The sequence below is a fragment of the Pinus tabuliformis genome, chromosome 1_1 (assembly GCF_031772625.1).
Source record: "Pinus tabuliformis cultivar Carrire ecotype Pingquan chromosome 1_1, CPIR1, whole genome shotgun sequence".
Taxonomy (NCBI): domain Eukaryota; kingdom Viridiplantae; phylum Streptophyta; class Pinopsida; order Pinales; family Pinaceae; genus Pinus; species Pinus tabuliformis.
The window spans coordinates 298,416,751-298,435,342 of NC_142297.1; the positions used below are offsets into that span (position 1 = coordinate 298,416,751).

Consider the following 18,592-nt stretch of genomic DNA (forward strand, 5'->3'; position numbering starts at 1 on the left):
AGGGAGCTTTTTTGCTGTTTGAGAAACTGGGAAAGTCTACCTCCCGCGAGGAGGTTGTGAAACCATTTGTTACAATAGTTCAAAAAAAAAACTGGAGTCTCCATATTGGAAAACAACTCCATTACAGTCAGAAAAAAGTGTCCATCAGCACTGTGTAATAGCAAAATTTACATAATTTGATAAACTGAAAGCCGAGAAATAAATAGCCGTAAAAAAAAAAAAAACGAGAAGTGCTATGGAGGAATATATACAGAAAGTACAATCAGAGAGAGATATAAAATCTGATATGAGCCTACAAAAACGGGGTGGAGCATATACTGAGAAAGTACTATTGATCATAAGGAGGCAAGTCTGATCTGACTGATTGCCCCTGGAAAATTTCTTCTATCGCCCAGCTGTCCGGATCCTGTAGTATACCTGCCTTAGATAACTGATCGGCTTCTTCGTTCCTTTCCCTGTAGATATGACATAATGAAAACCTGTTAAAGAGAGTCTTTAGGAATAAAATCTCTTCAACAATTGTCACTAGAATTTGATTTTGACAAGCAGCAGATCCATTGACCCAATTTATAACGTTTAGAGAGTCCCCAAATAACTGAATTGTGTTGATGTGTCTGTGTTGAAGCCAGCAAAGAAGAAGGCGCAAAGAGGATAGTTCTGCAAAATTGTTGGTTCCTGGGCCCAACCCAACTGAGGCTTTTAGGATGTGTTCTGAATTGATGTGTAAACTCAAGCCTGCGCCAGCCCTATTATTTTGAGAGGCTCCGTCGAAGAAGCCACAAGGGATGTCCTCCTGAAAAATGAGATTGTTTTGATTTATTCTGGGTTTCTTTGCTTCAGGGGGAGGCAGAGTATGATAGATGGCTGCGATATTTGAGGCGATAGCGTAAGGCGGAGTAATTTGGTCCTGGAACAGGCTCTTGTTTCTCACGAGCCATACACCCCAGCAGAAGATAATCGGAAGGTTCCGCATATTCCCCTCTGAGTATGTATACCACCACTTCCTCCAGGATTCGTCTAGAGGCTCATTTCCCCAATGTGCAATGACCTTGAGAAGCCCAGTGACCTCCACCCAGATCTGCCGTGAGAAGGGACAGGAGATGAAAAGATGATTTAAAGTTTCCTCATTATCCTTACACAGGGGGCAACGCCCTGGGCCAACTAGAAACCTAGATTGGAGGATTTCCCATGTCGGAGCCTTCTTTTTGAGAATACACCATAGGAAGAGCTTTGATTTTGCTAGGCTTTTTAGTTTCCATAATGCTTTGGACCACCATTCCGGAGCATCCCAACCTTTCTTTCCCAGAAGATAAGAGTAGCCCTCCTTTGGTGAATATCCCCCCGATTTGCTGTGAGCCCACATTAACCTATCAGGTTCCTCCTTGATCCTAACATTGGATCGTTTTAATTCTTTTATAAAGCCTGTCCATTCATTCTTCCATCTGATATTTAGCCCTAATTCTTCATCATCCTTCCAGGCCTGGCCCCAAATGGAAAACTGCCCAACTCTAGCCACCTGATTTAATGAGGTGATATCTTTGGAATCAAGATGTAGAAGAAGCCCAGGAGATAAGGCGAATGCTTCGTTGCACCCGATCCAAGGGTCTCTACCGATCCTGATATGTCTACCATCTCCCACTTTCCAAGCTAAACCTTGCTCAATCACTGAGAAAGCATCCACTGTGGCCTTTCAAATTACAGATGAGTTTATAGCCTTCTTATTTTGACTCCGGATCCAATCTTCCAAGGTCGTTGGATCGATATACTTCCTTTTGATCACCCTTGTCCATAGATTTTCTGTGGTTATAAGCCTCCAGCCAGACTTTGCAGCTAAAGAGGTGCTGAACTCGGGAAGTCTTTTGATCCCCCAACCTCCCCATTCTTTTGATCTGGCCACTTTGTCCCAAGCCACCCACGGTAAACCAGAGAATTCCTTAGAACCAGCCCAAAGAAATCTGCAGCAAATTCTCCTGATTTTCTCCATTACTCCTTTAGGAATCCAAGTTAGAGCGGCCCAGTAAACCGGAATGGCTAGAAAGACCGACTTGATGAGAGTTAGCCTACCAGCTCTGGATAGCCATCTAAAGCTCCAGTGTGATATTCTAGCTTCAATTTTTGCTATGATCCAGTTCCAATCTGCTTTTCTGTAGGCGACAGGTTTTAGCCAAAACCCCAAATATTTGAAAGGAGCATCCAAGGATTGGCTAGGAAACGGAAAAAGATCAGCTATTAGGCTCCTTTCCCTTCTGTCCACATCTGCTAAACAAACTTGTGATTTCATAGAATTTATCTGCATTCCTGTAGCTTTAAGAAAAAGATCAAAGATACATTTTATCTCCTTTAATTCGCTGGAATTTCCATTTGTAAAGATCAATATGTCATCGACGAAAAGAAGATGGGTGATAAAGAGATTTATGGCTACCTCTATACCTTTTACCTTGTCCGCACTTCTGGCTTTATGGATCAGCCTGCTAAGACCTTCGGCCACAAGGAGAAACAGAAGTGGTGATAATGGGCACCCTTGTCTAAGGCCCCTCTGGCTAGAAAAGAATGAAGAAGCAGCTCCATTGACCAGAACTGCAAAGCTGACATTAGTTATGCAACCCATGATCCAACTGACAAATTGGTAGTTGAATCCCACATGAGTAAGAAGCATTCGAAGGTAGAGCCAGTTAATCCTATCAAATGCTTTGGAAAGGTCAATTTTTAGAACAGCTCCTTTCTTTTTCTTTAATTTGATACTATGGATTGTCTCCTGAGCAACCCCTATAGCTTCATGAATTTGTCTGCCATCAAGGAACCCAAATTGTTCCATAGATATGTTCCTTGACAGAATTGGAGCTAATCTGAGGGCAATGACCTTTGAAATAATCTTATAAATACAGTTGCACAAAGAAATTGGTCTGAAATCATCAAAGCTTTCTGGCTCGTTCTTCTTAGGAATGAGAGCAATAAATGTTGAATTAAATGGTCTATAAATATCTCCTTTCAATCTGGACTCCTCAACAACTTCGGATATCTCATCTCCAATTAAATCAAAGAAATGAAGAAACAATTCAATAGTCCAACCATCAGGACCTGGACTTTTGTCTTTGCCTAAAAGCTTCATGGCAGCTTCAGTTTCCGCCTTGGTGACCGGAGTAAATTCTCAATTCACTTGTAAGTTTTGTTTTACTTTCACCTGTGATTGTAAATCTATTTCACCATAGCCCCATTTACCTCAGCGTCCCATCCGTAAAACTCATTTGATAAATGTTATTCTTTCAGCCTCATATCCATTAAAATATTTCATAAATATATGAAATGTTTATTTGATATGTTTTCCCACAATATTTTATAAATGTATTTCTCCCCCAAAATAAAAATAATGGTATTTCTGGAGGGGGGGTTTAAGTAGTAAATGGTTTTGGGGAGGGGTGGTGCGGAGTGAAGTAGGAATTGGCAGTTGTAAAAGGAAGTAAATTAGAAAACAACTTTCCACTCCCCTTGGTTAATTGTTGGAGGGCTGGGGTCCATAATTAATCAATAACCCTTGGTTTGACTTCGCACATATCTCAATGTATGAAAGGTAGGGTGATTTAATGTTTAAGTGCGTGGTGGGGACATAAAGGTGATTGGAATTTTGGCTTTTGGTTTCGGCTTACGCATGACATTAAATGTGGTTCTAATGTTTCAAAATTAGGGTGCAAAGTTAATTTTTGAATTAATTTTAATAATTCAAATAAATATTTTTATATTTAGGCATTTTCCTTTGTTTTCTCATGTAGACTTCAACTTGCTCTTTTTTTTGATCTAGATGCTGGTTTGAAGAACCATATATACTATTGGAAAAGTTGATTTTGAGAACATTTCCATAAAAACACCTGCAACATGATCTGAACCAGACTTTATATTCAAAAAATCTCCCAAATATCCATACTTTGTCTCAGCCACTACAGTTCAAAAACTCAATGGATCCTTGGACATGTAACCTTTAGGCTCTGACATCTATTGATTCATAGGATAAACTTTACCAACACATTCCCAATATAGATAACTTCACAAATAGATTACCTATATCATAGGACCCTAATGACCTACAATAAGAATCCCAAGCCTATAATCCTCAATATTTGAATTTATAAACAAGAATAAATATGTACAAAATTTACACGCCAAAGTATGGTAACCATGTAAGGAAATGAATATGTATATATATATATATATATATATATATATATATATATATATATATATATATATATATATATATATATATATATATATATATATATATATATATATATATATATATATATATATATATATATATATATATATATATATATATATATATATATATATATATATATATATATATATTATGAATCCAAATAGAGTTATTGCACTAAAATGGAGTCCAATTCCACAAATGTTCAGATGTTGGAGGACATATACATAACACCATTAGCATTCAACCATCATAGGGTATGGTTGATGGTGTTGGACCCACCAACATTTAGGGGATCTCACCGATATGAAGTCCCAACTAGACCTTATACTGGTTAGAGCAAGAGTCCTAGCAATGGGGTATTAATGATCTGGCTTGGTTGCAAATACATATAGAGTGGTGCATGGTTTCTTTGGTGAGACAAAGTGTGTGACCCTGCGGGTAGTCAAGTGTGAGGCATGAACGTTCCAACAAACCAAGGGGAAATAGAGTGAACCCCTTAGAAGCCTTAAAATGAACACACGAGAATAATGACATCACGAGGTAACATTTGGAATAGTCCACAACTTAAGGTGAAAAATTAATAAAACAACACACATTCAACAAGTTTCATACAAATGGAAACAAAAAATTTCATAAGCATGAGCTTAAGTTAAATAACATACATTGAAAATAAAACAGGAACAATTCTACAATATTCAGAACAAATGCATGAGAGCATGTTGGCCCTGAGTTTCATGAAAAGTTAAAGTTTCAATCATACATACACCATTGACAAACCAATAGCCAAAATAGTGGAACGTCAAATTCAGCAACACCTGCTCCAAAAAAGTACACTACCTCTATGTTGTGGAGAATACAAGGCTCTCACAAAACTCCAAAGCCCTTCCTAAGTCTAAGCCTAGCCAAACGATTGGCTCCCAAAAGCCTGTTACATGATTTCTGAGGTTCTACTTTTAATAAAGGGGTGGATGACCTTTCAACTCCCCTTTGTGACCTTTGGACTACCCTCATGACTCTTCAACTTATTTCAAATGAATCATTACATTACATTGTGACTCTTCACATTCCATATTGAGACTTGGAATTTCACTTTACAAATAATTACAAATAATATTACATTTTACACTCATACCCGTATAATACAAAATAGGGTAGAGATAACTTGAGAGCATAACAAGACAAAATACTCAGATTCTTTAGTTTTGGGAAAATCTGGCTCAATAAATTCAATTTGATGCTTCTCAGGCACATATTAGTGTCAAGCTTGGTGCTTTGTGATGAAATCCCCAAAATGTGTGATGGTGTTTGGATGAAAGCAGACTCTAAACTCCATGGCATCTGGGTAGAATGACTTGGAATCAGTTTCAACTTCCTTCTGAAGCACGAGAAACATTGTTCTAATTTGGCGAGGACCACTGAATTAGTTCTACATGTTCTCTCTGTTTAGCTCCAAATCTTCGTTGGTGAAAATCTGTCTCAACTGCTCCAAGTTCTCTTCGATGTCCTATTAGATCTGGTTCGTGGCTTTGGCTTTGGTGAGTGAGCCAACTAATAGGATATTGTTTGTTTTCACCAAGACATCCAAAATATTGAATAATTGTACATATGAGGTCTAAATGTTACCAATAAATGAGGCAACATGTTCGTTTTTTTGAATCAATATTCAAACTCTCACTCTCTCCAGCTCTACCTATGGATTCATTTTCTTCCCCAAGCCAAGTGGTTCCCCTTTGCATCGCATTGACCATTCTTGCACATAGGTAATGGCAATTTGTATGTTCTAGAAATATTGAAAAAAAAAAAAAATTCTCTATTGTTGTAGGACATGCAAATAGAAAACTTCTATATGTACGATCACAAACTCCTCAACTGTAAGCTAATGACATCTACACATGGGAGGGTTGGATGCCTACATGCAATCTTGTGTAATCCTGACTACTAAGCACTGATGTAAACATGAGGGTTCTCTAGATCTACTTTGAATCTCCTTGCTGAAAAATCTTCCTTAACCTTGTGCCATGTTAGATCTGAATCCTTTTCTACAAATAATTGAGTGTTTGCATACACCGACAAATCCACTAGTGTTTTACCAACTACATCCCCAATACTACTCTCAATGATATGTTTTGAAGCATCTCCTTTGGGTTCCATGGTATCAATTAATTCTAGAGAGATGTGCTCAATAACTGTGGTAGCTATGGGACAAAAAAGGCACTCATGGAAAGCAAACATTAACTTTTGCAAATCTAACTTCAAAGCATGATCAAGTAGAAAATTGGTCAACTAGTGAGAGGAATCATGTAGTTTCCATGAACAGCTGAGGGGCATTTTCTTTGAGAACAACACATTGCGTAGTCCCAACAGTTAAGGATGTAGCCTGAGGCTTAAGACTGTGCAATGTGCAATTTAGCCTTGGTAGAGACTAGAAGAGACTACGCGTTGTACAGTCTCAATGGCCAAGGTGACAGGTTGAGCCCTCAAACTATGTAATGCATAGTTGGGCCAGCATGTATTATGCTTTACATAGTAACATAGGCTATCTCAGCTTTAGCCTTAAGATTACATAATTCCTAGCTGGGCAAGGCAAAATATGTCCAAGGAAAGGGCAGATCTGCTTGATGGAAATGAGAAAAATGAGAAAAACTAAGTGATGATGTGAGCTTGATTCTTGCTGAAGAATCTAGGGAAAATAGGTGGAGTGTGATTCTTCATTACTTGATAACATTTTGTGGAGTCTTTTTTCTTTTTCTTGTTAGCTTAATCTTCTTCTTCTTCTTCTTACTAATGCATGTGTTCATACTTCATCAAACTGCTACCAAAACATGATAACAAGAACACAAGATGTTGGCTCTCTGCTAGGGCCAAAACCTCTCTTCTCATTGAGAGGAGAACACTATAGTAAGTTTCTCTTATTGAATCTTTGTACTGATCAATTCCAAACCATAGACCCATGACTTGAATATCCTCCAAGCATAATTCATGTCCTTCTGCAACTTTTTATCCTTGGCACTTTCTCCTTCTCGCACTTCATTCTTCTTTCTATTGTTGATAGACATTGTTGCACTCGCTCTAGAAGAGACACCTTTTGATAAGTCCCTTTTTCTTGTGATGATCCCTTCCTTTTAATCGACCAAATGAGCTCCTTCTTCAATGTATAGGTGCAGACTTGATATGACTCTCCTGCAGTCCTAGATTCTCACACATGTGGTGATTTACCTGATATTGTAAGCTCTCTTCCTCCTTTGCTTGATTGGGAGGCCTTATAGGCCTTGTTTACTAGCCCATCTAGAGAGATATACCAGCTGTGGGTTTTTATTGTTATGACCACAGACAACCTTCCTTTTCCTCACACATGTGATTGTAGGTTGCCCTGTAAATAGTCCTTTAAGGTTCAATGGTCTTCCTTCCTTTGTTGGTGCACTAGAGGATTCCTCTCTCATCTCCTTTTCACCCTTTACTTGCTCATTTCCTTCGTTGATTTCAGAGGTTATTAAGGCATTATAGTTTGAGTGGACAACCTCTATATATAGAGGACTGTCCATCCCTTTAGGCCTACTAGAAGGCTGACTTTCTATATTATTTTGGATGACTTCTTAGGTGGTGTGACATGCTTGAAGGAGCTTCTTTGATGGTGCCTTTTCATAGCTGGGGACTTAACTTTGGTTGGAGGTATTCCCTTGATCCTTAATACATGGTGTAACATGGAGTTAAGGCCTTCAACATTTATTTTTGACTATTTGACTCACCTATATCACTTAACATGTGCTAGACCTATTTCATTGAGCAAGAAACTCATTGACATATATTATAAAAATAATATTTCTTTTCTTGAATAATTACAAATATCAAAAGTACAATTATGAAGACCGAATCTAGTTACATTTCCTTCGACACTCCCTCTTAACTTAGGAGGTATTGATACAATATTACAAGGTGTTCGGCTATTAGCAATTTCTGAAGAATTCACATAAGTGAAAGATGATTTGTAATCTGTTTGTTATAGAATCATATCAATCAGATCATGAGCTACAATGTTGGCGAGACCAATGATTTATAGACACCTTCAGCATTGTCTCTCAAGTTACATACCCGCCTGGGTGTTGTCTGAGTATTACCTTCTAGGAATATTCTTATCTTGGGTTTCCAACCCTCAAATAGTATTGGTCCTCTTACCTACTCTTGGCTTTAATACCCTACACATCCTCAAAGAGTTTCAGATTCCAGATGATTACATAATCCTCCCATTATTTCTTCCCATCTGAGGACATGAATGTTGTGTCTATCTTGTGTCTACATTTCCATTCATGGCCTTCATCTAGACTAATGACTATTAGTCCTGGTCTAGTGCATGACCCATCGAATGGAAAAACACAATTGTCACTCCTTTGTGATCAGGGGTGAACCAAAACTCCCTCTTGATCAAGGACTTGTCAGAGCTCCCTCTTAACTAGGGACTCTTTCATTCATCAACAACTTCTTCTTCATGGGTCCTTTATTTTCTTGATCTCCTTCCTTTCTTTGATGTCATGAAGTCTTTGTTTAAACTTCTTCTAGGTAGGGCACCATCTATTGATCACTTTCCTTCCTACTTTGTCATGCCATTTATTCCTTCTTGTAAAGTTTCTTTCTTGTCACACATTAGCCGTTCTTGTCATCTGACTACTCCTTTGTCATTTGTCCATGCTTCATAATACTCTTCTCATGGATACATTGTTGTACTTTCTTCTTTACATGCTTTGACCTAGTAGCCCATCATGACTTCATCCTGGTATTGCCTCAACATTTATTTTTCTTCTATTGGATGGATTCTTCATCACAACATCTTTAAAGAGTACAATCAATTATCTACATCTTTCATATCTCCAAGGCCTTCATAGGTGTCAAGGGTCCTTCATTACTCTGTTAGAGTTATTTTGCCTTCTTTCGGGAGATATCTTCAAAGTATCTTGTTAGATAGTGATTCTTCGTGTTCTTCACATGATTTATCTCTTTCTTCATTTGCTTTGATTTGGATAAATTTGTCAACCATCTTATTTTCTACATGGACTGGTCAACATTTTTCTTTCTTCTTAGTCAACAATCTTATACTCCTAATGTCAGAATATTATTTTGTTTACCTTCATTACATTGCAGTACATGTCTTCAAGTATGTCCTTGGTGAAAGAAATTCTTTCATACTTGATCATGTTATAGAGCTATTCCCATGACTCAATAATACACAAATGATAACATGACTAAAATTTCATGCATACATACCTCATATTGACTCTCCCTAAGCATCTTCACTTTAGTTGGTTGTCTTAGGTGTGTCCCTTCTTGCTTCATCTTAGCTTTCCTGCATACCATCCTTTTCTTGAATCCCATGAATGGTATTCCCAATGAGATGTTTGGTTTGGTTCATGAACGTTCTTTTGAAGATCCCATCATAGGATCTTAAATACCTCCAGCTTGCAAATGTTTCCTTTTATTTGATGATGGAGGTCTTCTAAGATCCTTAATCATGATCAATTTCCTTTCATCTTTGATGAGGTCCTATACTAGGTATGCTCCTTCTACATGAATATCTTGAGCTATATCTACCATGCTGAGTCACTTCAGGAACACAAACATTACTCTATTGCCAATGAGCTTGGACATTACCCTGGTGGAGTTTCTTACTTCACCTCTCTATGGAGCCATCCTTTCTCTTATTTCTCCCTTTATTTAGTTTTTCATTTTTTTCATTTTTATTTGTTTAAAGAACTATGCATAGGCACTTATTTATTTCATTGTGGCAAAAGAGAGATCCCGACTTATTGAGAGAAGAAGAGGTTTTCCCTTTAGAAAAGGATATTTACATAAACCTTTGACATAGTTGTTAATTTTTTCCTCCCCTCCTTACTCTACTCAACTTAGTTGAAAAGGATTAATTGAAAATAGAAGACCAATTAGAGTAGGTGGTACTAGTTAAAAGTGCAAGCATCATTTTTTCACTGTGACTTTCTCCGAAAGGAATATATTTTCCATCAAAGCATCATAGACTAAAATAAATGGAAGATTAACGTAAAGAGACAAAATAAAAAGATAACCAAGCATTGATAACAACAAAAATTCCCTTCAAATTTCACCAATCTTGCTTCAAAAGCCAACCATGGTTTCATGTGGAAGCTATACTATGACTAAAAGAAAACAAAAATAATAAATGTTAGGTCCCTATAATACTAGTGTATCCCCCTTATTGTTATTGTTTTTCACTTACATTATTATTGTTATGTAGCCTCTTATTATATTGTGGCCAGTTAGGCTCCTATATATACAAAGAGGTATTGTCATTTGTATCATCCAATAATTATTCATTTATGTAATGTAATGGAGGTTTCTCCCTTGAAGAGGATAATTTTTAAGTCGTTGATATATCTTTTTGTCAGTTGGTTGCATAACATTTGGTATCAGAGCTTTGGGTTCTAGGCTTTCTTTTCTTCAAACGAGCCACCTTGGAATTTTCACTATAACTTTTCTTCTACGAGGCTTCAGAAGAAGAAATGTTTACCACGTAGATACTAAATATTGATGAACTTCGTGTAAAACTTTCAGAGCTTGGTTAGCTATATGTTTGAAGATATGATCTAAGGATGTTAGGGTTTGTGCAAGCTCCAGAACTATATTTCAAATAGGCGACCTAGGGGAAATCATCATAACATTCATTTCTCTCATATTATTTGAGTGATGTAAAGTGTGGTTTAAATTACACAGAAATTAGTTTTTTGTGTATCAATTTCAGGGCCATAGGTTGAAACAATGAGAGATGGCATATCATACAACTTCACTCCACTGAACGAGTTCATAATTAGGTCATCAAGGGAGATTTATCATAACTCTTTCTTGAAGAATCCAATCACTATCAAACTTGTGGGGTTGTAAAGAAAACTCAAAGGGATACCACAGGAGGAAATTTCAGAACTTGGAGATCCAAAATTATAGAGTTAAAACCCCTTCAATTTCAAGCTCCTAAAATCAAGAAAAAAATTGACATGTATTTGTTTTAAAAAATTCATAACTTTTGTTTGAAAATTCAGTTTGAAGTGATCCCAAGGGCATATTGAAGCATAGATACAATTTTTTTTCTAAAATTCCTGCTAAGAAAAATAACTTTACACCTGATAATCCCTCATAAATATCTACTATGATGGATGAAGAGGAAGAATTGCAACTTGATATATCAAAATTACGAGACCAAGTGCAACAAATTTCACTCTCACAAAAAACAACCAAAGATGAACTAAAAGGTGACATGGATGGTTTAAAAGAAAACATAGATGGTGTAATAGGTTACATGGGTGTTTTAAGAGGTGGCATGAATGGTTTAAAAGCATATATGAAAGGTTTGAAGGAAGGTTTGACAAAGTTGTTGCAAGAAACATTTCCTGGTGGTTACAAGGTAATAAATGAAAATTATGATCCAGTAACATAAATACTACAAATGGAGCAATATTTTCATCTACATGATATGCAACCATCACAAAGGAACATAGTGCATCTTTATATTTAGAACCCAATATATTTGTATTGTATAGATTGATTTATTCTCATAAACCACTTGTAACATGGTCAATTTTTACAGAGGAAATGGTAGCACATTATGAAGATACAAAGAGAAACACCTTCTTTAGCCAATTGATAAATCTCAAGAAAAAGGGTTCAATGGCGAAGCATATTGAAGACTTCCAAAAATTGAATACTAGGGTAACTAATATTCCAGAGGAGCATAGGATTAATGTATTCTTAGGGACTCTCAAATATAACATCCAACACAACATTCATCTTTGAGAACCCGATTCATTAGAGATGGCATTCAGGGTGGCAAGAAAAGTTGAAAGAAAAATTATGGAAACAAGGAAGTCTACCGCTCACAATTATAAAGATGGAAGTGTTAGTCTTCCACGACCTACAAGGTTGACACCAAAAAAATTGGAGGAAAAAAAGTGAGAGGAATTTAATACAGTTGTGATAAAAAACACGCCAAAGGTCATAAGTGTTTTGAGAATAAATTATTCTACATAGATTTTGAAAAGGATGAAGAAAAGGAACAAGAAACATAAAAAGAGGAGAATATACACTAGGAACCAACTCGAGAGAAAAAATAAATGAAGCTGACCATATATTGTAATGCATTGGAAGGAATTACCACTCCTCAAACTCTCAAGATGTAAGGATATATCAAGAATAAAAAGGTAATTGTGGTGATTGATTCAAGTAGTACCCATAATTTTGTTGATTGTAAGCTAGCAAAAGAATTTAATTGCTTCCTATATCCAACACCACTATCACGTGATGGCTGCAAATGGAGGAATTATAAGTTTCTTTGGAAAGTGACATAATTTTAATCTAACCATGGGGGAATATGTATTGAATATTCCAATGGTTTCCATTCGAATGGGTGGTGTTGATGTTGTACTAGGAGTCTAATGGTTACAATATTTTTGGACGATAGTTTTCAATTTTCAAGAACTTTTCCTAAAATGTTCTATGGAAGGAAAGGAAATTAAATTAAAGGGTGTCACAGGGAAGCCAAGAGAAATAATCAACTCTAATGGTATGACAAATATTTTTAATAAATAAAAATGGTGTACCAGTGCACAATTCTGCTCACTAGGGGTTCATACATCGAAAGCATGTATTTCTCCAGATCTCCAAAAAGTCTTGGACAACCATTCCAAGGTGTTTGAGACTCTCAAAGTCCTTCCACCTATTTGCGATCATGAACATGTGATTCAATTGATTCTGGGAAGTGTTCCTCCAAACATTAGGCCTTACATATATCCTTATGCCTAAAAAAGTGAAATTGAATGTATCGTTGCAGAAATGTTAGAGGCTAGTATAATTCCAGCTAGTCAAAGTTCTTTCTCTAATCTAGTAGTATTAGTGCACAAGAAGGATGGATCATGGCATATGGGTCCTAACTATAGGGATCTCAAGAAGCTCACTATTAAATATAAATTTCACATTCATGTCATTGATGAATTTTTGGATAAATTACATGGAGAAATTTACTTCACCAAGCTGGACCTTCATTCAGGATATCATCAAATTAGAATGAAGACTGAATACATTCCTAAAACAACATTTATAACTCAAGAAGTTCATTATGAATTTTTGTTTATCCCTTTTGACCTTACTAATGCACCTTCAACATTTGAATGTTTGATGAATTCCATTTTCAAGCCCTTCCTTAGAAAATTTGTTTTACTAGTTTTTGATGATATACTAATTTAAAAAATTCTTGGAAGGATTATGTTCAACATGTTGAAAGGGTGCTCAAACTATTAGAGGAGAAACAATTATATGAAAAAACCCCCAAATGTTTGTTTGGAGTATAGGAGGTAGAATATTTGTGTCATATTGTATCTCATCAGGTTGTTAAGGTAGACCCTAGAAAAATTTAGGGCATTAAGGAATGGAAAATCCCCACAACCATAAAGAATCTTCGAGGAGTTCTCGGGTTGACAAGGTATTATCGCAAGTTTTTTAAGAATTATGGGAGAATAGAGGCACCTATAACATCATTACTAAAGAAATATTCATTTTCTTAGACTTTAGAAGCAACAAAGGCCTTTGAACATCTTACAGAGGCAATGTGCCAAGCACCAGTCTTACCTACGCCAAAATTCACAATTTTTTCTTATTATGGAATGTGATACTTTAGGAAATGGATCTGGTGTCATTTTAATGCAAAAAGGAAGACCCACTACTTTTGAAATTCATCCAATCAAAAGAAAGTGTTACAAAAACCTATTTATGAGAAGGAAACATTGTCAATACTACATGCACTAAAGTAGTGGTGACCTTACCTAATGGAGATAGACTTCAAGGTAAAGACAAATAATGATAATATTAAATACTGTTTGGAAAAAATATTATCTTCACAAGGGAATCATAAATGGGTGACAAAGATGTTGTTGTAGATTCACTCTCAAGAAAGGATGAGGATGTGGAAGCATTTATTAGTGCCATTTCTATTATCTAACATAAGTGGATAACAAAAGCGAGGGATTAGTGGAAGAATGATGAAGAGGTAATCTCACTCATTCAATAGTTACAGTAGGATCCCAGTACATCTAATATGTTTAGCTAGAAAAATGATTCATTATGGTAAAACAATTGCTTATATCTTTAAAATAATTCCCAATTCGAACAAAATATTTTTTTGGAATTGCACACCTCTCCCTTAGGAGGACACATAGGATTTTTGAAAACAAACCATAGGGTAAAGAAATAATTTTTTTGGGATGGCCTTTAATATGATATTCAGAAGTTTGTGGCAGAATGTTTGGTTTGCCAACAAAATAACGTTGAGACAATTCAAAACTCGGGTCTATTACAACCTTTATCCATTCCAACTTAGTGTTGGAGGAGGTGTAAATGGATTTTATCACAAGTTTACCCAAGTATAAAGGAAAGAGTGTCATCATGGTGGTAATTGATAGACTTACCAAGTATGTACACTTTTGTGCATTCTTTCATCCTTTTAAAACTAGTTTCTATTGCATTTATCATAATAATTCAAAAGCTTCATGGAAATCAAAAGATTATAGTAAGTAACAAAGATCTTATTTTTACTCGAAATGTCTGGATGAAATTTTTTTCTTGTATTCGTACTCAATTAGCTCATAGTTCATCTTATCATCCTCAATTTAATGGGAAAACTAAGACAATGTACAAATGTTTGGAAGGATATCTTCATTAATTTGTATATGATAAACAAACATAATGGATCAAGAGGTTACCTCTAGCTAAATGGTGTTATAACACTTCCTTCCATACTACGACAAAAATAACCCCATTTATGGCAGTTTATGGATATCATCCACCATCCATCACATCATCTTTAGGAGAAAATTATAAGGTTTGAGTAGTGGAATATCACATCGAGCATCAAAAACAAGTTCTCCAACTCTTAAAGGATACACTCACTCTAGCACACAATCAAATGAAACAACAAGAATATCATTATCACAGTGAAATAAGTTTTGATGTAGGTGGCTAGGTATTTTTACGGCTACAACCATACAAACAAATTTCTTTAAAGCAAGCTAAGAATAATAATAAATTATGACCCAAGTACTATGGTCCTTAGAAGGTGTTGCAAAAGATTGGTACTATGGCTTACAAATTGGAGCTGCCTACATGTTCTCGAGTACACCGAATTTTCCATGATTCATGCTTAAAGAAGTTTATCGCTGACAAGCTTCCAGTCCAAAAAAAATTTCCAAAACTTGACAAGGGATGAAGACTCATATTTGAGCATGAAGAAGCCATAGAAATAAGAACCTGAGAGCTTTTTTAGAATCAATATTCAGAATATTAACCAGAATAGTCATATTTACCCTAGAGCTACGAAATCAACCAATTTTAGAGTGTCTCATTAGTGGAAGAACTTACCCATAAAATATTCCACATTGGAGGATGAGAATTTTATACAAAAGCATCCATAACTACTCAAGCATTGTGGACAACACTTTTTTGAAGGAGAGGTGCATGTTAGGTCCCTATAATACTAGTATATCTCTCACATTGTTATTGTTGTGCCCATGTAACCCCCATATTATTATTGTTGTGCCCCATAGAAGCCCATTATTATTATTATTGTGCCCTTGCATTATTATTTTTATGTAGTCTCCTATTATACTGTGACCCCTTAGACTCCTACATATACAAAGGAAGTATTGTAATTTGTATCATCCAAGAATTGTTCGTTTATGTATTGTAAAGGAGGTTTACCTCTTAGACAGGACAATTTCCAAGTCATTGATCTATCTTTTTGCGAGTTGGTTGCATAACAAGAAAAGTGTGGAGTGGAAATTAAATTAAATCAAATGTAAGAAATCAAACAAGAAAAGTAAACAACTACTCCTACTCCTAACCTAATAGCGAATAGGCTAGAGTCATGTGAAATGATAATTCCAGTGTATTTACTGGCACATTTCCTGACATATGTTAGTGAGGGAACACATGTCAAGAAAGATATACAAGCATAACAATAAATAAACTAGACAGGAAAATGCAAACCAAAATGTTTGAAGTTCAAAAGTACATGCAGAGATGTAGGAACGAAATGCACATGGAAGACATTATGCGTGTGCATTGTGGTGTTTAGACACACTGTGACCTGAAGAAATCCAAGAACAAACTTTGAAATGCGGAAACAAGCGAACATAAAGAAAGAAGAAACCTTTTATTTTCCAACAGTGCTCGCCAAATATTACCCCTCCATGAATGAGCGATGAGATCATGTAATACAGATGGAGGATGCAAAAATTGTAAAACATCTTGATTTTCAATTTGCACGGAAGATTAGCCCCACGGGGGTAGGAAAGTTGGTAATCAGAATGCAGTGAAGTTCATTAGAAAGGCAAGCTTTGAACTGAAGGTCACGAGTTCAATTCCCCCAGACTAACTCGGAGATATGGAGAGGGGCAGGCACATTTTCCCAGGGGTTATAGTGGTAGCGGTCAGAATTGACCCCATGTAATCCAAATTGCGAGGCTGCTCTAGTTGCCGATTCCTCCGTTAACAAAAAAAAATGTGCACGGAAGATTGATGAGGACCCTTGAGAGATTCAACGCTATTATGAATGGAAATGGAACTGACCTCAAGACTATGAGAGTCTGACATAAGCTTTAGGTCGTGCTAAAGTGCCTTGACAACTTGGGGAAGTTCCAATTCACTAGAAGATGGATCATTGAAAACGAGTGGATTAGAAAGACCGACAGTGGAAAAATAAGAATGAATATAAAGTGAATCAATGAAACAATCATGATAGCCATGATCATAAAGTTAAATAATACAAATGTAGGTGTCCTCATGATCTGACGAATTATAAAGAGGGGATGACAGAAAAAGAGAAGTTTCACCCTCTATATTTTTAGAATGATCAGACAAGAGGTTGGGGAAATGAAGAGAAGAATACTTTTCTTCTTCGTATTCAAATGAAAAACTGGCATTCCACGTGTTCTGAGAATGATCAAAAGTATAAATTTTATCAGGAACTAAAATTTCGCAAGATTTAGCAGGAATGACAGAATCATGGAAACTGTGAGGATAATGTGGAAGATGTGCGGAAGGAAAAGAATCATCCTCCATTGAAAATTATTATTCAGCTATGGGGTACAACACATAATCATCTTAACTTCCGCAAGTTGGGTTCTCAACACTAACTCTATCCACAATTTGATCCTCATTTACGTCAAAAGAAGGATTCAAAACAGGTGAACACAAAAACTAACAATCTAGAGGATCAAAAGAACCAAAGGATGGAGAACAATGTAAACTTTGAAATGATAACTATACCAAGTACCTGTGTTTATGAGGTAGCAAAAAAAAATCCAATTTTGAAAAGTGTTGATTTAGAATACACCTTCTTTATCATATTTTTGAACGTTTAAATTTTCTTATGTATCAAGTATGAACATTTTTTATTAATGTTAATGATTTTCATCCTCATTTTGAAAAGTGTTGACGAGACATCAACAACGTTTTTTAGAGGGCTTCTTTTTTACACTTTAAATTTACTAATTTATTAAGCGTGGATACTTTTTTTTTTTTTTTAATTTGGTGATTTTCATGTGGATTTTAAAAAACATCAATAATTTTTTTTAAGGTATACATATGACATTTTAAATTTTCTTATGGCCTAAATATGAAAAAACAAAAATTTTCAAATGTTGATTATATAATAATTTTTCAAGTTGTCTAAGTCCTGGATAAAGAAAAAAAAAAAACATTAAAACATTGAGAAACAAAAAATCTATAAAAAAAAAAAACACAAATTTTATTTTTAAATAATAATAATTAAATAAAAATATTTATTAAAACATAATAGCATTAAAAAACATCACAAAAAAAAACAAATATAAAATAGTATATAAAGAAATGACAAAAAAAACCAACATAGAAATGTAAAAAAAATACTAAATTAAGTTATAAATGATACAATTTAGAAAAATAAATATTAAAAAAAATAAAAATAAAATAAAAAAAACAAAAACACAAAGGTTAAAAAAAACAAAAGATATTAGATAATTTAAATTTAAAAAAAAAAAACATTAATTTTTTTTTAATAAAAACATTAAAAAAATTAAAATAAAACATTCATTTTTTTTAACAAAAACACATTAAAAACAATTAAAAATAATACTAATTAAAATCATGTGGCTGAATGTGCCCACGGGCTGAAGGTCGATTTTGAGAATTGGCCCTCATCCCCTGGGCCAGTTGAATCGGCCCTCCCCCTTGGGTCAGTTGGGTCGTTGAGGTTGGAGCGGGTACATTAAAAACAATTAAAAATAATACTAATTAAAATCCTGTGGCGGAATGTGCCCAGGGGCTCAAGGTCGATTTTGA

General features: G+C 35.4%; 1 protein-coding gene across 1 annotated transcript; it reads right to left on the reverse strand.

Annotated features, from left to right (window-relative positions):
• Positions 1–328: 328 nt before the first annotated feature.
• Positions 329–2,608, reverse strand: LOC149212734 (uncharacterized). Its single transcript, XM_089388798.1, has 2 exons — positions 1,781–2,608; positions 329–1,687 (listed from the first exon to the last, which is right to left on the reverse strand). The coding sequence occupies exons 1-2, from the start codon at positions 2,606–2,608 to the stop codon at positions 329–331; spliced, it is 2,187 nt and encodes a 728-aa protein (XP_089244924.1).
• Between the last annotated feature and the right edge of the window lie 15,984 nt (positions 2,609–18,592).